Below are 19,572 nucleotides of genomic sequence, written 5' to 3'. Positions count from 1 at the left end.
CATGAAGTGGACTTTTTTATTTTATATTTTTGTTGACAAAAAAATGCTACAAGGAGAGGAAAACCTGTCCTGAGAAAAAGTGGATGAATCGAAGATAAAAATCAGTTTTGTTTTGAAAACTATGATCAAAATGTCTCACATGATCATGTATGGTGGTATTAAAGCTCTGAGGGCAACGATCATTAACAAATGGACAACTATAGGACAGACAGGCCATCTGTACAATTTCCCATAACTTTGTGTAAAATAAAGATAGTAAAGACTACCTCCAGTAGCTGACGCAGCCGAACGAATGCTCAAGCACTCAGAGCTTGAATATAACGAAGGAGGAGGAAAGAACTAGCATTACATTTGTCTTCATGATTAGTTTTAAAGTCATGTTCACTGATTATCAGAATCCATAAAGGCAGTCTTGCATTGTTTCAGAATAAGAGGGAAATGTTTCAAAATAAAGGATTCGACCATAAATAATCAACTCTTCTTACACCACGTCAAGAGAGTACAACAATATGTTTGCATTGTTTTTAACCATGGAAATGATTGCTGTAACTTATTGTACTACTTACTACAGACTAATTACCTGACAGTTCAAACTTAAATTCAACATTATAAGCTTTAAATCACCAGCTATTATGACAGGGAGCTTCACAGCACCATGTTTTAAAATGATCTATTGTTATGTCCAAACCATCATGCAATTTTTATGAAGTATCAAACAATAAGAAATTCACACTGTGACGCAGCGTACAGTCAAAACGGTCCAAGAACAGTTGTAAAGATCATTCATTTACTTTCTTCTAAAAACAATTTGCATTGAAAAAAGTTTCAGTGACAGAAATGTACACACACAATATATTTAGATTCATAACAGAGGTATCTATAAAATCGTCTTGAATTATTACATTTAGGTGCAGCATATAAAACCGATGAAACCTAAAATATATCAATTTTAACACAATGCAAGTTATTTCTTTGGGCTAAACATTTACATTCATGAACTCTCAGTTATTCACTTGAGTAACAGCTGTTCTAAGGACACTTTTAAAAGGAGATTTATTTTTTCAGATTGTGTACATCATTCTCTGCTGGCAGCTCCCGTTCCTCTTATAAAGAAGATATGTTCCTATTTTCTTTACATCATGTTTTCTTTCCGTTACTATCTTTATTATTGTAACACAAGGGTAACTACTACATAACTACAGACCATCTTTAATAAAGTCCCCTGATGTCAATCCTGTTCAGAGATAAATGTATGAAACAGGTTGGCTTTTGAATTCCTACTGCAGTGGTGAGAGTACCGTCTCCTTTCATTGGTTAGAAAGGATGAGCCAGCATTTGTTACTGCATTCCCCTTCTTTAACAAAGCAGTCACTACCTACTGTCCACACTGAGGCAGTAGAGTACCACATGTAAGCAAAGAGAAAGAACTTGATTTAGGAAAGGTCACTGGAGAAATTCTGTCCGCCATGCATCCACGTCCATTCGCTTAACATCTGGGACAAAATTAAAAAAGGTGTTTTCTTTTTATTGCCATTGTGATTAACCAGTCAACAGAGAAAAACTACAAACCACATGAGACATCTGTTTGACGTCAGAACCACACGTGTGTGCAAGTGTGTGTGAGTGTACCTCCATACTGCTCTCTGACTCCTGGATGGTGTCATGCAGTAAACTCTGGAGTCGACTCTCAAACGTCCTGCTCTCCTCCACCAGAGACTCGTCACTGCAGACACACCCACAGTGATTCATGAAGATGATGCCCACACATTTGATAATAGTTCATCTGTGTAAACACCTGATATGTATGTGCCTACTGAAAGGTTCTGATAATATCTTTCCCATAGAATATGGACAAGCTGCTTATCTGCTCTCATTTTATTTTGTTGCTGTCCATCCCTTTCCCTCTGTCAGTCCCTGTCCGCCTCACTATTCACTATATTGAGAGTGTGTGTGTGTGTGTGTGTGTGTGTGTGTGTGTGTGTGTGTGTGTGTGTGTGTGCCCTTACAACTGCTGTAAGCTGTGTCTTGGGGTCAGTAGGGTCCCTGAAGATGGGGTTCGTAAACCATCAGGAGTTCCACTCACTGGACTGGGAATTTTACTCTGCACAAAACAAGAAGATGAACTCAGCACGGCACCTGATTTTTTAGAGGAAGTAACAAGATGTTCTGATTTTATGACGGGCTATTGGCGTTTGCTTTGTTGAACTTTAACAGTATTTTTTGGAACAAGGTGAATTCAACCGAACCACCTCCTGCTACTGTATGACTATAATTTGTGGCTTGAACTTCCTTCGTTTAAAAAAAAAAAAAAAAAAAGTTCTGGTATTGAATCATCCAGGCTTTTCTTTGAGTGATACTTTACTTGAAGTTATTTGTGTAATTTGTTTATGGAAGAGGATGATAGTAACATTTTATTTACATGACATTTATGAATTGAAAACGAATGAAGACCGATCAATGTGTTGAATATGAAGAAATTCGATCGGGATGAAGCCATGACAGCCAAATTGTCCTCTTAGTAAAGCCCGGTGCATTATAAAGCCGTTCGATGTTTTCATTTCAATGACATATATTTACTTTGATTATATACAACACAAAGTAAAACAAGTGTCTGCAGTGTGAGAGTGCTCACACAGGCGACTTTGAGCAGGTTCCACAGCTCCCTCTGTCTCCTCTCCTGCAGACTCATCAGCGCCTGCTCGCTCTCGGCCATCCTCTGAACCACTCCCTCCACCTTGGGCAGCAGCTCCATCACACGCTGACGGCACACGGCGGTCTTACTGCATATTCACACACAACAATAATGATCCACATAGAGCATTGAAACCATGAGCCATATTTGAATGACAATGAGGCTAAAGTAACCGCAGACAGGAAGGCTTATTCTAAAAACAAGTGAAGTTCATTCATGCAAGGATGTGACTTTTTACACAACTGTTACTTTTCTGTAAGTGTTATTAAGTGTTATGAATGTGTCACATTACACTTAGCCATCATAATACAGCTGTAAATGTTATTATGTCATCGGCATGAGTGTGTATGGACTGATTTTAAATCTTCTTTGGACAGTGTGTGTCTAAATTCTTATGATATAAATATAATGTTGCATTCTCTTTAAGTGCAGTCGTGTCATACAGGGAAATACACAGACATGATTAATACCTTTATAGAACATAAATAATTCAGTGTCCCAATAGGCTGTCACAGAACAAGTACCAGGGAAGGTTGCTGGTGTTGTCTGTTTTATACATGAACATTTTTTGTAAAGCTTGTGCTCATCTTTTTTTGCCTGCTGTGACACGTCTATAATCGTATTCCATCACTCCACTTCCTAATAAGGAAGTTGTTTCCTAATTTGCTTATTTTTTTCGTCCTCTGAATGCGTCGTTTATATTTCCAAGGAGGCTGCATTGTTTATAACTGAAGTGTGTGTACACTTGCCTCCAAACATCAGTTTGTTTTCGCACGAGTTTTAGAACTGCTCCTGGGACTCTTTAAAGTTGGAAGTTGAACATTTCTACCGGAAAGTTTTAACTTCTGACGACACGGCAGCATTGACATCAGTGAACAGTGTGGGTGTGCAGAGTCTTTAATTACTGCTCCTCTGCCCAGCTTTGGAGATGATACAGTTGGTCGCAGCACGGAAATCAAAATATGTTGGCGCAAAATATTGTGGCAAAGAGTAAAAAACAGACAAAGGTAGATATAATTGAAATGGGCACGTCCTTTGGGAAATTGATCAATTGTGTATTGTATGTATTACTCAACGAGCACTAACAACAATTTCAACGTTAAACATTTGGTTGAAAACAGGGTGAGATTGGGTCAGTCCAGTCAAGCCCCATCGTTTTAACCATTGTACATTTAACATGTAGTGAATGTCATACATTTGTAAGTAAAAAGGTAGGTCTCAATATAGATGAATTCTAGATATTTAAAAAAACGTTCAGTTTTGAACATCTTTTCACATGTTTTAAGAAGAGAAATGTCCACTGGGTTAATAGTAAGACAGTAATGACAACAAAAAAGTGTCTGATTCAAGTTGTTAATGCAAACTCTCTATGTCGCTCTCTATGACTGATGGAGTCATAACAACAACTTATGACTTATGCTTCATTATTATACAGAAGCAATTATTCCCTGGGTAACTGCTTAGTGTGTGCGGTACCTGAGGTGTGTGTAGAAGTCTCTTAGTTTCCTTTCATAGAACTGCACTGCCTGAAGGACCAGTCGCACCACCTCCTGACTGTCCCCTGGACACCTCTGGTCTGAACAGGGGAAGGAAAAGAAAGTTTATTTTCATATGGAAACTCCATCACGAGGGGCTAGGTAAGAAATGAACAGATGCATGCGGTCCAGACCTCGAGGTTTCTCTCTGAGTTTGCGGATCAGTTCCATGGCTTTCCCCTCACTGAGGAACAAGAAGGTAAACAGAGCATGACACCATGATCATTAAAGGAACCATGAGAGCAGTTCTTACAGCGAAGTTCGGTTCAGACTTACAGTGTGTCTAAAGCTTCTCCACTCCTCCACGGCTGCCTCTGCACATCCACTATGTCCTGCTGCAGATGCATCATCTCCTCCTCCAGTTCGTTTACCTTGGCCTTAAAACAACCACACAGTTTGTTTTTTTTTTGTTTGTTTTTTTTAAATCACACAGACAGACAAATATGCAAAAACCCACTCTTCTCTACCTGATCATAGCTGACAGCTTTTTGCTCCATCTCCCTCCACACGCCAAGGAGTTTCTCTGACGCTAAATGTAAAAGGTTAACATTAGTAAAGAGCAAGATAAACAGTTCCAGATGTGTGTTGTCCACCTGAAGTAAACATCACAACCAAACTAAGTCATAAATAATTACGATTTAAGGACAGATTAAACATAGCTGTAGAGTACATTTCCGGCTATCTACAAACATGTTTTCGTGACACAGTACCGATCCCATTGGCTGTCTGCTCCTGGTATTTGTCCATGTCTACGTGAATGCTGGTGATGAAGAAGTCCAGCTTGGCCATGAGTCTCTGATACATGGACACCATCTCATTCTTCTGTTTGGACAGCGAGGAGTTGTGTCTCAGCAGGCTCATGCTGAAAGAGAGATGTAGAATCTATTTTCTTAACCAGCTTTGAAGCACATGTATAATATGTGTAGAAGTTTGTGTATGTTTTGTACAGTGTGTCCTACATGGCAGCTTTCTGTCCCTGCTGCAGTCTCTGCCAGTCCTCTTTCAGAGAGCGGATGGTGTGCCACGCCTGACCGCAAGTCCTCCTCAGGGGGCTGTAAAGCAGAACGTGTTTGGGGTCCTTTTCTGTGAGAAGGACGGTCACACACACAGTCAGACAAAAACATGTTATGCAATTCAGTCATTCAGTCACGTTTTTTTCTCTCTCAACACTTTGTTCTACTCTTGCAGAGAAATAAGCTTGTAGGGCAAATACACACATCATGTTTCTTTCTCTTTATAGATAAAGTTTGTGATAAATGTGAGTGCTGATTTGTGGTGGTAAACTTTCAGAACAAAATGGGTCCTTGTCATCAGTCTGTAAATGTTTTTATTTAACAAAGAGAGTGGAGGATATTGTTTGAATACTGTATACTGGGTTAAGCATAACGTTTTAAGGAAGATAAGGAAGATTTGACTGAAATGTACCGAAGATAAAAAAAATTAAAGTAAGCTAGGGGCGCTGGTGGACTTGTGGTTTGCTTGTGCACCCCATGTCCAGAGGCTGACATCAGGGAAATAGGCAGCCTGGGTTCGAATCCAATGAGTGGCTTCTTTCTCGCATATCATCCCGAGCCTCTCTCTCTCTCTGGATCTGATTTCTAACTCTACTCACTGTCCTGTCTCTCCAAAAAAGACAGAAAAAATGATCTTTAAAAAAAGGACTGAAAGCTTGAAAAGTAAATGATAGTACTTATATATTGTTTGCTTCTCAAGGATTACTCACGGACAAAGCGGATGTTTTCCGGCAGGGTGCGAGGAGCAAACTGAGGTTCATAGCTGCAGGAGGAGCGATCAAACAGGAAGACCAGAGGCAGGTCTGTCCGTCGGCCGTCTATCTCCTACAAAGGAGGACAATGATAACACACATTAAAGCCTCAGCACATTAACACAATATGCTTCAGAAGGTATTGTGTGTATGTGGTGTTTATGTTATGATTACTGAGTAATCTATGGCACACTGGGTGGCCCGCCCTTGAGGCTCCAGAGCGATCCCCGCCTCCAGCAGCAGCTCCTGATTGGCTGCAGGGATGCTGGTGTCCTTTTCGATCCTCGACTGCAGATTTGCCACTGTCTCGTCCTCTGAGACCGAGTATGTCAGGATCTTAGCCGACATCATGTTCAGGACGTGAACCAGCTGAGGGAAAAAGAAGAGGAGCCAAACACGTTGAAGAAGAAACAAGTCAAAGTGTAAAACCCAAATTAATATTAAAACTGTGATGTAGTGCTTCAGGCCTTTGGAAGTTTGAAATATTAATTTATTATGTGTCTACATCAGGCCAGCAATGTTCAACAAAAGGAAGAAAAATGAGACAAAGAGGACATAATAAGTGAAAGACATGATGCACCTTCAGCTGCAGTATGACATCCAGCTGGGAGAAGCAGTTGCTGGGTGTTGCATCGGGGTCTATGCCTCTCTCCTGAGGAGACCACTTTAACATCAACTGCAGCCACCTCTCCAGTTTCTCTAGTAACAGACTGTTAAACCACAAACATTAGACTGAGATAATGTGAATATTTAAGGAGCATTGTTTTGTGTGTGAGTGTGTCAGAGTCACAGAGAAAATCACCTGTTGAGGTTGTTGGGCTGGGGCACATGTTTGGAGTAACGCACTTCTCCTGAGAGGTCCTCGTAGACGACAATATCATCATCCTGTTTCAGCCTCAGTTTGTTGTGCCTTAAAAAGATACACTTGGATTCAATGGATTGTAAGTCACATATAAAAAGGTTTGCTCCAAACGTCGTTAATAGTGACATGCAAACAGTGCGAGTCAAGCACCAAGAAACTGAACCCGATTTTCCGCAATAACAAAGCAGTATTTTTCCATAATGTCACAAGGATCCCTCTTGACTTTCATAGCTTTCATTCATCATATTAACAAGGCACTAAGGGCATTGATGTTGGCACAACTCACATTTCCTGCAATTCTTTTCTTTAGCCACCCCTGTTTATTTCTATACTCCTTGTGGGTTACAATCCAGCCACGTAACATTAATATTTATTTGGGATGAAGCTTATCATGAGGAACCATTCAATGTCAGTGCCACTGTTAGGCTCATTTTGCAAAAGCCAGACTAGAGTGACTAGTCACACAAGAGCAGAAGGGAAAAAGTAGCGTAGGAGATTTTAGAGAAAATGAAATCGTGGAATTTCTGTCCTGCATCATCTTCAAACTAGGTCAGAAAACATGACTCGGCTTCATCGTGACTTTTGTGGTATTTGAAGAGATCACAAACTTGGATTGGAACTTTTAAAGAGGTGTTACTACCAAGGGACAGGTTGCCAGGTTGGTAAGAAAGGACGAAATCCTGTGATACACTCAAACACCAAAGTGCCGAAGCTCCAGTAGTCCACTTTGACCGTGTACTTCTGTCTCTCTATGAGCTCTGGAGCCTGAAAACAGACAGAAAAACAAGTCCAGCTGTATCTGCATATGAAATAAGGACAACATCATGTGTGAAAATGCTTCCAGCTGTGTTTAAACACTTACCAAGTACTGAAGCGTCCCAACAAACGAGACGCAGAGGCTGCTCTGGTCCAACTCTTTAGCGTAGCCGAGATCAATAATCTTATGAATCAGCTAATGTTAAGAAAAGTGGGAAAGAATAATAAGAGTTAGCGGCACATTTTCTTTTATAATTACAAAAGACAGAGAAGAGAAAATGAAAAAACTCTGATAGGTTAACCGGTCACTATTAGTGTCTAAGAAAATAAAAAGTTGTTTCTAGACTTTTTATTTTATAGGATTAAATTAAGACTATTTAACATGATAGATGGTTAGCTTTAAAGGTGCTGATAGTGGTATTGTGTGTCTGATAGAGCTGTTGTTTCCAGTCGCTCATGCCACGCTATGCTAACCAGCTGCTCATTTTTAACTGTATAGATCAGATACGATTACGATTTATAAATCACATTTAAAAACGACCCAAGGTGCTGTACATTTAAACATAATAAAAACACAATAATAGTCACAATAAATTATAGATAGTCTATTCCTCCAGTTTATCTAGCTATTCTTAAAAACCTAAAAGGCTCATCAACAAATAAGAAAAGGAAAATGAAAATGCTTCAATCAATTTTTGTTTTCAACTTATTTTTGTCTTAAAAGACTTCTGAGCCAAAAAACTGTTCCTGCAGTCTGTCAAAAACAAGTCTTCATGCAAAACTATAAACTTAGTATAGATCACAATGGCTGGTACACTGTCTATAAACACCGCAGTGTGCATCAACATGAGTATACAACCTCTTTAATATGTCTGGGCTCATTTATACAGTATTCTTTAACTTACAGAGTTTTGCAGGCTGGATAAAAACATGATGTTTTTCTTTGATACAGAATAAAATAATGGGAGGCCCAATTTGCATTTTCAAAACAAGTTCATTCAAATGGTTTTTTTAACTAAAAGTAAACTAAAAGTAAAATAATTAAGTTCCACAAATGATATACTCATTTTGCAGCAGAGTTTTGTTCGGCTCGTGAGGGAAAACAAGAGGCCGTGAGAGAGACGAGACTCCTGTACTTATCCCACAGAAGCCGCACACAAACCTCCCCTCTTTGTTGTGGTTTGGGTTTATTTGTCATAACAAGACTGTTCAGTGTTTTTAACTCACTCTTTTCTCTCCCTGCTGCAGCACAATGTTTTCTGGTTTCAGGTCTCTGTGGATGATCCTCTTGTTGTGGAGGTAGGTGAGTGCCGAGGCTGGAGTGACAAAGTATAGAAAAAGAGAATGAGAGCGATGCTGGTTTGGCTCAGCAGTTTGATCATGCAGCCTGTGTACAGAGGCTGCAGGCATTGGCAGCATGTCTACTGTCACTCTCTCCTCCCAGTACTTCCTGTCGCTCTCTACAGTCCTTTCAATAAAGCTATGAAATGAAAAGATAATAAGAGCCAGGAGAATAGTAGAGTATGATGCAAAGACTCGAGGCTTACTCCTATTCTGCAGGCCGATGTTTAAGAATTATGAGTTCGGGATGAGTTCCTGACTGTGAACTCATGACAAACAAAAAGACAAGTGAAACAATCAAGGTCAAAATGACCAAACAAGAAATGTCGCCTTGTTGTTTCCAAGCATGTTTGTCACATCTCATGACCACTAACAGCAGCTGAGCGAGCCTCTTCACTCTTGCCTCAAGCTGACATACAGACCAGGTTACAGAGGTCTAATAGGCTGACTTCTTTCTTACACCAGGCGATTTTCATCAAGTCTTCACTACCATCTGTCACTGCCTCAAGTGGCACTGCCATTTTTAAGTCTCTGGTTGCATTCCAAATCGTATGTTTCTCTATGATTGATGTACATCCACCCTTAACTGTAGTTATTTTACAGACCCCTACAAATTAGTCAAAATTTGTATAAAATACTTGATAATTACTCTCAAATGCATTCAAGATAAAGAAGCAAGCCTTTTCTGGAAAAGAGCACAGATACGAGTGGTAAGCTTTTTTTTAAATGTCAGAAAAAAATACTCCCATAAACTTAAGTCAAAAAAAATAATAAAAAAATAAGTTCATGTTCATTTTTACTTACCAAAACATAATCAAGTAAAAGGCAGATTAAAAAAAGAAAAAAACATTATTTTTTAAGTACATTTTTTTTAAATCCCTTTAATTCTTGCGTTTTTGTTGACCATCAGGTGTTCATCTTCTCACCTCGCAGCAGTGATATACAGGTGCACTTGAGGTTCATGTGAGATCACTGTTGGATGAGCTCACATGTTTTACAGGCTTGAGATGAACAGCCTGAGATGAACATGCTGGTGTTATGCAATTCTTTAACAAGATCCATAAGAGGTTTAGACCCGTGTTTACATTCTAACACGTTTAATCTGCAGGAACTGAATGAAAGAGTTTGGTTTGAGCTTACATCTGAAACGCACATGTAACTTTACCTCTGAGTCAAAGTGTGACTAGTGCTGGAGAGGCGTGATCAAAGAAGCGGAACTCATAACCTTTGAGCACGTTAATGTGTTTGTGTGCATGCCTGTATCTTTACTCTCGCCTGTGCTGGACTTTAAAGGGGATCACTCATTATCAGGAAACATCCACCAGTGGGTAGCAGGAAGAGGGAGTGTCCGTGTGTGTTTGTGTTTAAATCTTTACACAACTTTAGATATAAGCGATCCATTACATAAGTGTCCTCTCTCTCTCGAACACGTCGTGTTTCATAAACAATGTGCAATTAATGCAATGATTTGTACTTTATGTGACGCAGTGTGAGTGTCCGACCGTTGACGTAAGGCCTCAGTATTAGTGTGCCATCACCATGGTGACTAAGAGGTTGGTGGTTTAGGGTCATTGATGACATCATGATACTGGTCACCACCACGACCGTTTCCTTTATACAACAGGAAACGCTGCCAGCTCACCCCATCGCACAATCAGTCTACCCCTCTCATAGTTTCAGATGTAACAGGAGAAGCAGTGAACTGAGTGTGATACTCACAGATGTCACATAGCAGAATCAGGACAGAGCCCTCCCTCATTCCACAGCAGTTCTCCAGGAGGTTCAGATACTGCAGAGAGCACAGACACGGACACCTGATACTTACATGACGTCGACTATGGGAGGAAACTAATACAAGATGAAAGGGTTTTTGAAAAGGCTTCATTCATCTGTTTTTATTTTTAATGTAACACAACTATTCTTCTGTAAAGGAACTATTTTCCATTTACTACATTATGCATTATATTGTGGATCGGACAAACGTTAGGGGTCATAATCAGGATTAGATTCAAGGACAAATGCAACTCAATTCTTCTCTTTTAAAAATGTGCACATTGACAGATCAAATCCTTTCTTGCTGGCGTCAATAATTCGTGTGGCTTTAAACTGTATATTTGGAACAGTGTAATACTGTAAAATTGTGGCAGATCTGAAAAAAAGAGGACAGTTTAGTTTTCCGCTCTCTGTCCCAAACTAACCGCTCCATCTGCCCCCAATGCGGCTGCTTAGTTTTTGACCATCTGGGATGCTTTGAAAATTTCATGACACTGTGGTTCATGATTGTTGGCAGTCCCCCTCCTCTCCCTCCTGGTGCCAACATGGCCCATCGCCTCTGGCTGCACACTCAAGATGGTTACAAATAAAAACTGCTCTCGATCTCTTCCCCCGAAGACGTGCAACTGCAAAATGCTGCGTGATTGTTGAACTGTACAAATCAAAGAGTCAATTACTATTTTTTAGTTTGAGCTCAAGAGATGCTTTCGGTTGATTCAAATACTTTCTGATTTGTTTTGGAGAGATGGCTCAAAAGGCAGAATCCCTCCCTTGTTGACATTAACTAACTGTGATAAGCACTTTGTCTCTGGGCTCAAACCCAGAGTCCTAACACACATAGCCTACTGGCACTTTTACCTTTCTCAGATCTCCTCCCTGGCAGTACTCCATGGCCAGCAGTGGTGGGTGATTGGGAGCCACCAGTTTCTTCATTTCTTCAGGGACCTCTCTGGCTGCAACAACGTTGACATGTTCCAACCTGAGTGAGTTAAGATGAGCAGAAAACAGTCAGTGTGGCTGCTCAATATATTTGTTTAACAGGTGTTGAAATGTATCTAATCAAAGACGAGTACTGGGAAGAAAGGAAATCCAGTCCAGACCAACACTAGATGCTAACCCATTAACCTTTAACTATTAGCACGGTGTTGCTCGGCGAGATGCTTTGCTGTCTTGTCGTCTATGACAGACAACAATAACAATAAAGAGTCAAATCTTAAACCTTAATCAGTGATGACCAGATACATTAGATTTTCTGGATGAAGCAGCATCACATCTGTCAGAGATATAAACTTGAATCTTGCATCTCTCCTCCACCAAAGACAGAAAACATTCCTTCTTTCTTACTAAATCGCAAAACTTTTTATTAGATAATAAACCGCCTTTAAAATTGATTACATAACCTTTTCTCCTCACACTCCCTCTTATCTGCAACACGCTCTTTAACTTTCTCTGATTCTCATTCTTTGTGGTTTAGACTGAAACAATCTGTCTCAGATTATCACAGGATCAGGAACTTCTAAAAAAAAAACAAAAGGGGGGAAATTGTACAAGTTGAAACCAGATTGGCCGGGAAGGTGAATTTCACTGGAACCAAAACATTGTCCAACATGTAGTCAGTGTTATTACAGCTACAACAGCATGAGACAGAGAATAGTCGTCACAAGAATCACGTCTTTAACCCTAACCCTAAACCTTTAGCTCAAGCAAACTAACATTATCCGAACAATCAAGTCAGTGTTTTGTATTATCGGGATCTTTCTTTGTTCTGCTGCACTTTTACTTTTCCACAAACAATTTGAGCGGAAGAAGAGTGAGACATCAAGTATTTATCACAAAGATAATATAATGATAAACATATTTTAAATTAAAACATTCAGCAAATGAAAAATGAATATAGGACAAGTTTCATTAACCAATCAGAAATGTTAAACATTTCCAAAGTGATGTGTTTTTCAGCACACACGCGTCTGAACATCTGTGTTAAGTAGCTTTGATAATATATTTGTAGGCTGACATGTAGGCCTGTGCCTGCCCTGTGGTTTCTCCATGAGCTTGCGTGGGCGCACGGAGGGTTGTGGTTGTGACCATGTCTGTCTGAAAACAACACACTTGTTAAACTGGGATAAGGGAAAAAAAAAAGGTTTTTATGCTTGCACCAGCAAATAACCAAACACACACACACACACACACACACACACACACACACACACACGCATGAAAACAGACGTGTGGAAATGAAACATACTTAAAAGCAGAACCAAATGAGGAGGCGGCACATCATCCTGTCACAAAACCACCAACACACCAAAATAACCCAAACTTCCAGAGTACTCTAATTATTTAATGGATTGTGTCATTTCTTTTTCACTATTTAAGGATTCTGAAAATCTTTTTTTAGATTTAGAAAACTTGTGAAACACACGGATAAATAACAGACGCACGTCAAACTCATGAGCACGAAGCTCGTAATGGAATGCACATCGATGAGTCACAACGAGTCCAACTGAAAACTTTACTCTAAAACCAAGAAGAAGCTTAAATGAACAAGGCAAAACAAAACCTGGGAAATCACCTGCATGTTTTGCATCAATATAAAACATCTGCAGTGCCACATCACTGGATGAGTTTTTCTTTCCTGCTTAAATAAATGTTAAGGAAAAAAAAGTCACTTTCTTCATTGAACAGAACATTACAATATGTTGTAAGGGATAATGTTTAGTAAATTAAATATGCATTGTCCAGCTTATTACATGGTTTATTACCTAAGAAATCCATTATTTGACAAACGATTTATTTGCTCTGCTAACAAATCTTAGAGCTTTGTCCCTAAAATATTAATTAACTTAGTAGCCTTCTGAAAGGCAGGGAAAGTGCCCATAGACTCCGACAATGATGAGGCAGGAAATCTGAGGTACTTCAATGATTTATGCAAATCCGTTCACATTGTGTTAAATGACTCATCTGTGAGTATCACACTCAGATTTCAGCTCATGCTCGTGCACGCATGGCGAAGAGAGGCTTGATTGGTTGATAAAAAAAGAACCATCATCCGACATTGGTCGACATTTTTACCGGCTCACAGCTGCTACAGAATACACATTTTCTTTGTTCCTTTTTCAGAGCACATCTTAATTACTGTCAGGACATGAAGACAATTTCAACCAAAAACTTAAAAAGTGTATCTGGAGGAAATTCCCTTCCCTGCCTTTCGTTCAGCAGCCTGCCCATCCTCATAGTGTGATCTGTTCAACTATAAATATCTACCATCAGTTCAGTTTTTAATTTTAGTGTACATTTGTTTGCACCTTACATCCTTTTTAGAAGTCATCCTCCTCTTTTCTATGTGTGTTGTCTTTATGTTCAATGTGATCCTTTTTTAAAAGACAAACTGGCAGAAAAAGAATAATAATTTGCTTCAGGGGACGGTTATGGTGCCAAAGTTACACAAGCTTATAAAAACAGATATTATAAGGACAAAAGCCTTCACATGGAGTGATTTCTTGTCAGAATACAAAAACAAAACATATCAAGTAAAAGAATGCATTAAAGAGGGAAACTGACTTCTTCATGATCTGGATCTCCAGACACCATCTTTCTTTGTTTCTCTCACTTAGCTCCTGACGGCACTGCTTTACAGCGATCTGCTCCTCTGTGTCCTGAAAAAACATAAACACACATGTACAGTATAAATGCATCAATCTGTTTAAGTTCTTTACAAAAACTGCCCCACATGGGGAAGTTAATGTTAATATTGAAAGTTGCATGTAATTACTACTACTAAAAAAAGAAAAGAAGATTAAACACAACAAAGTACTCCTCATACAGTATGCAGGAATTGATGTTACATTTCTCCATCTTAATAGTTATTGGGTCCGTCACATATGAAATGGTTGGTTGAGAAAACGTAAGATAACATAAATGTCCAAACCTAACCTGGAGGTACAAACTACGTCACAACATGCTGGGTAGGAGATACAATTATCAAACAGCTGGACCCAAACATTGATTCAAAATAAAATACACACTCTCAGATTTCTCTGCCAATGTGACTCACTGCATCACTAAACTTCCTAATGATGGCACTTACTGTATGACATGAATACGGGTTAACGTAAACAAAAGACGATTCGTCATAGAAGAAGTTTACAGCAGGAAAAACAAGGACAAAAAAAGAGAACGGTGCAGTCCAAGTAAAGAGATGAAGAATGATAAGAGGTGAAACTGACACTAACTTAGTGAATAAATACATGAATCCCACACTTTACATCTTAGGGACATTTATATTCTTCAGTTTATCAGATGAATGATGAATATGACTGTTTTGCAATAAATCAATTAATACAGAATCGCTGTACTGTGAGATGATCATTATTGTGGGCCATGTCATATCGTGAGCAATCCTGTGATTCTCACCCTGAATGCTTGGTGACACAATACCTGATGAAGGGCGAGGACCCGAAACATAACACGAGTCCATTCAGATTAATTTACTGGAGCAACTTCTGGTGTGTGGACTTTTTTCTATATTTGATGCTTTTTGGTCCAGCTTTTGAACCTTCTAAAAGATGTGTGTGCTTTACTGACTTTTTTGTACAAACACATAGAGCTGGCAGAAACGATGACCAACAAAGGTGCATCTCACTTCCAGTTTCTCATGGCATCATCACGGAAATGGCACCCAGCCCTCTTCGCATTATTTCCTCAGTGAACTAAGAATAGTCCGCAATATTGTCCTTTTTCAGGGACATTTCCCATCGAGGAAGTGTAGTCATCGGAGCAGCAGCCCCAGCAGCGCCCTCTTCAGTTAAATCACTTCCGCCTGCTTTTCCCATGGCTTCTTTAACCCTAGCAGCACTGATGATTACTAATTATTTTTTAACATGCATCATTCACTCTTCAACGCTGATTTGTTGACAACTGTATACAGAAATGAATCAAATTAACAAGTCTATTCATCTTAATGCTGCTTCTTTAAAATGTATTTCAGAGAGATAATTTCCTCAAGTCCATTATTACAGTTCCTGACCTGTTTGTCACTAGTTTATATTTGTTCACATATTGAAGCTGCCTGGCTCCAGGCCAGCTCTAAAGCGGCTCCATCAGTGAGTGTGAGTAACTCAACTAAGGTTCAAACAGAGGAAGAGGAAGGCCCACTAAGCAGGCGTGTTCGTATCCCCAAAGTGTTCTTTTTGTAAAGGATGAATCTCTACAGTTCTCTCATCCTGTGACTTAAAGTGATGTCATTACAACAGAAACTCTTTATATTAGGCCTATAGGTGAGTAAAGCAGACAGCTACCAGGTCTCTTCCATTTCAATTTCCCACCAGGGACAAACAATGTTTTTTTAATTGAATTTGTAATCCTTTTAACATGAAAAGGTTCAGGTGAGGAGCTGATCATGAATCCAAAGATGCTCTTTTTTATCACAGGGTTTTTATATGTTTTTGTTATTGATAAGTAAATCCATTTTTTTTTTTTTACATTTAAGACAACAGATTTTAACACTTTCATTTAAAAGCACTGATGGTGTTATCAATGTTGATACAGGAAATATCAGCATAATAACTAGTAAAGAATTTCATATTCTAAAAAAATGTTTTAATCGTTTTTTATTATTAATGAAGATGGCGCCATAGATGGTGTGTTGGCGTGCTCTCGCACTAATGCACCATGTCAAATAACTCATATATGTAAATGTACTTGGCAATAAAAAATGATTCTGATTCTGATGAATATTAAACATCCTCAGTTCAAGTTCTCTGTATGCAGTCTACTATCAAGCCCTAGTCACAAACAATCATTAAGTGTGTTTAAGCGTCTGGACTAGGTACCTTATTTTGCCATTTTGTGACATTTCCAAAGCCTCCAGTCCCCAGACGCTCCTTCAGCTCCCACTGTCCACAGCTCTGCGGCTGCTGTAGAGGAGCCCGGCTCATGGCCTCACCTGACAGTCCTCAGCTACAATTAATGCAACAACAAAAAAAGAATCAACTGAATGCTAGTAAGAACACTCAGAACCACAAAACAAAATCCCTGCAAAGTGTTCATCAATTTTGAGGGTCCTTGTGTTGTGCAAGCTGTCAAACTATCCTGACATACTGGGACACTTGATTAAAACATGGCTATAGTTCAGTAGTTCTTTTAGGTTCCCCCTGTGCATTGTGCACAAAAGACAAGTTTAGGAGATTCTGTGGAAAGGCATGGTAAAGTGGAGAAAAAACAAAGATATGTTTCAGGTCATTCCTTTAAAAAAGTGTCGAAATTCAAAAAAGTTATACTGTCATTCAAAATGTAAAAACGCTGGTCCAACTTTCTCTTAGTTGTATACCTATAAAATAAATAAATAAATCAAAGAAATATGGGCACACAAGGCCTGTTGATATTGTCAATGTCAGGAAGTCTTATGAAAAAAAAAAGTTTAATGTTGGCTTTTTGACATTGTAACTATAGTCAAACACATCACATGATCTATAAAGATCCAGTTCAACAAGCAATCACAAATGTATGTCGTAATGTTGTTACTGTAAACATGTCAACAAGACACTTCAATGCTCTGTCACCATTTAACGCTGCAGGTAAAAAAAACAACAACACCTGTGATCAGGCCTCATGCTGTGTCTATATAGACTAAGAATAATAACATTCTGCACTAAAGCATAATAAATCCCTTTCACTTGACACTGCCTGACCACGTATCTTGTTCGTGTTATTTTCATGCACCGATGATTCAACCACTCGCAGCAGTAATTCTGTTGTTCTCCTACCTTTACAACTTGCAGGTAGAGGTCTCGCGCTTCCGTGCTGTATTGTCACTGGTCACGTTATTATTCAAGTGTTAAACAGGGTTTGATATTAAACGATGGAGAAGTATTTTTGGCGACACAACAAACCTAAAACTTTCTACTTCCTGATACTCATGCTTCCTGTAAACCTGAAGAGACCCGCCCACAGAGCGACAGTCTGAGCCGAGCTCAGCTCTGCTGCATGGCTGATGATTTCTACTAACTCATTCAGGCTGTGGGCGACTCATTGCCAGTCTACATTTCAATTTACACAACTCCACTCGATTATTAAATAATGTGGATTGTATTCAGTCATAAGTAGGCCTAATAATCCTTTTTGTGCAAATAACAGAAATATCCTGTCCTCTTGAACCGGTTTTAATTTAATTGAGCTGTTTTCACACACAGCCTACGTTCCTAAAATAAATCTCAGAAAATATAGGTTAGTCTGCCCCTGAAATCTTCCCGAGTTTCTTATTAGCAAAGGTTCTTCACAAAGAGGGGTGGGGAGGCCAAGATAGCAGACAAAACCACGAAGACATTTGAATGAAAGTCAGTGGCAAAATAAATGTCTGTGAACATTGAAAATAGTTTATTATGCTTATGTGAACTACTTGGAGTGTCTTCAATGAAGAAAGTTTTTAGTAGTACTTTCCTTTCACACTTTGGAAACCTTTGGAAAAACTCCAGAAGTTTACAGTGTGAGGTGCATGTGACGCAAACAGATGATTTTTTTTCATCCAAGTTTCTCCTGCCAACCCCCTGAATATTTTTGACACTGGATTCTGAGTAAATTGATGGACAGCAAGATGTTATCAAAAAAATAACCATGAGCAAGCGGGAGGAGGTAACGTTTATTCTCTGCGACCGATGCACACACATAGACTGTCTGATACTCCCTGATCCTCTGTGGGCTTTGTCTAGTCAATTTATTATGTGGAAGGTTGCACTTGAACATTTTCAGCGTAGATAAGTGATGTTCCTGGATTAAAAACTGGCAACTCACTCCAGTACAATAAACAAACCCCTTCTATGTGCTGACGTTATCTGAGGGTGTGCAACATGCACTTGAATGAACGAGACATTTTAAGAAAGAAAAAGGCCTGTTTCCTGTTTACTTGCAAAGTATGATACTTTTTCATGGCCTTTTGGGGTCAGAATAGTTGTCCAGATGGCTTCGTCAAGTCAAAGTAAAAGGAATTCATTTGGATTAAAGACCTTTTGTCTTTTTTTAGCTGTGTTTAGTTGTATAGACCTAGCCTGTGGAAATGATTTATCTATTGTCCTTGAATACATATAATTGTACTGGGGTGATTTGCCAGTTTTCAATCCATGAGTAAACAGGTGACTTGTTTATTTTCCTCTTCAGCATTTGTCCATTTCATTACAGCCTTCTTAAATTCTGTCACCAGCAGTTAGACATTGTTTAAGACTGTTAACAGTTCCAAAAGAGATTATCACAGCTACCGTTGGGTGTGTATGTGTGTGTGTGTGTGTGTGTGTGTGTGTGTGTGTGTGTGTGTGTTTGTGCGTGCGTGCGTGCGTGCGTGCGTGCGTGCGTATCGTGGAATGACAGGCATAGGAAAGGTGCCAGGGGTCAGTTTTGAACCCACGTTGCCTTCTTCAAGGACTACAGGTTCTGCTTTTGGCATGTATAATTACCACTATAGGCCCACTACACCCTGTTTCTTTATTATCTGTAAAAACATAAACAGAACAGGGGTATTGTGGTACTGTGGTATTGTGGTACTTTCAGTCAATATCAATGCTGCTGTTTCATGAATGGCACAACAGAATATTGGTGCTTATAATAGCCTGTTCATAGATGGATATTTACACCCTTGTTATGCTTGATTTTGGCTAGTGTCCATGTGTCTATCATTCTACTCATTTAACGCATACCAAGGATGATTTACTTGAGCAAATGCTTTAATTGTGTGTTGTTTTTGAAGGTCAAATGCTGTCTATGTTTTAATGGGCCGTTAGAGTTTTGACAGTCTGAGTCTAGTAATTGTGAAAACAGCCACCCACACATGAGCAAAGAAAACAAGAAATGCTGAAAAACA

At 39.2% G+C, this 19,572-nt stretch overlaps 1 protein-coding gene across 1 annotated transcript; it reads right to left on the bottom strand.

The window, feature by feature from the left end:
* Positions 1-2: 2 nt before the first annotated feature.
* On the bottom strand, positions 3-17,673 carry ikbkb (inhibitor of nuclear factor kappa B kinase subunit beta). Its single transcript, XM_079364451.1, has 22 exons — positions 17,489-17,673; positions 16,556-16,682; positions 14,286-14,380; positions 11,583-11,703; positions 10,671-10,740; positions 8,838-8,926; positions 7,717-7,806; positions 7,495-7,619; positions 6,795-6,902; positions 6,573-6,702; positions 6,167-6,361; positions 5,951-6,065; positions 5,187-5,310; positions 4,938-5,089; positions 4,695-4,756; positions 4,504-4,604; positions 4,362-4,411; positions 4,169-4,268; positions 2,633-2,780; positions 2,007-2,101; positions 1,630-1,723; positions 3-1,493 (listed from the first exon to the last, which is right to left on the bottom strand). The coding sequence occupies exons 2-22, from the start codon at positions 16,658-16,660 to the stop codon at positions 1,434-1,436; spliced, it is 2,229 nt and encodes a 742-aa protein (XP_079220577.1). The 5' UTR covers positions 16,661-16,682; positions 17,489-17,673; the 3' UTR covers positions 3-1,433.
* Positions 17,674-19,572: the final 1,899 nt, after the last annotated feature.

The sequence above is a fragment of the Symphodus melops genome (assembly GCF_947650265.1).
Source record: "Symphodus melops genome assembly, chromosome: 1".
NCBI lineage: Eukaryota > Metazoa > Chordata > Actinopteri > Labriformes > Labridae > Symphodus > Symphodus melops.
This window is presented reverse-complemented; position numbering and strand designations above follow the sequence as displayed.

What these genes read in the sequence shown, in the direction of transcription:
- ikbkb (XM_079364451.1), bottom strand. Translation starts at nt 16,660, where the DNA reads ATGAGCCGGGCTCCTCTACAGCAGCCGCAGAGCTGTGGACAGTGGGAG. An exon ending in ATGTCATACTGCAGCTGAAG is followed by an intron (nt 6,362 to 6,572) that starts GTGCATCATGTC and finishes TTTTTCCCTCAG; the next exon opens with CTGGTTCACGTCCTGAACAT. An exon ending in AAGCTGTCAGCTATGATCAG is followed by an intron (nt 4,605 to 4,694) that starts GTAGAGAAGAGT and finishes GGTTGTTTTAAG; the next exon opens with GCCAAGGTAAACGAACTGGA.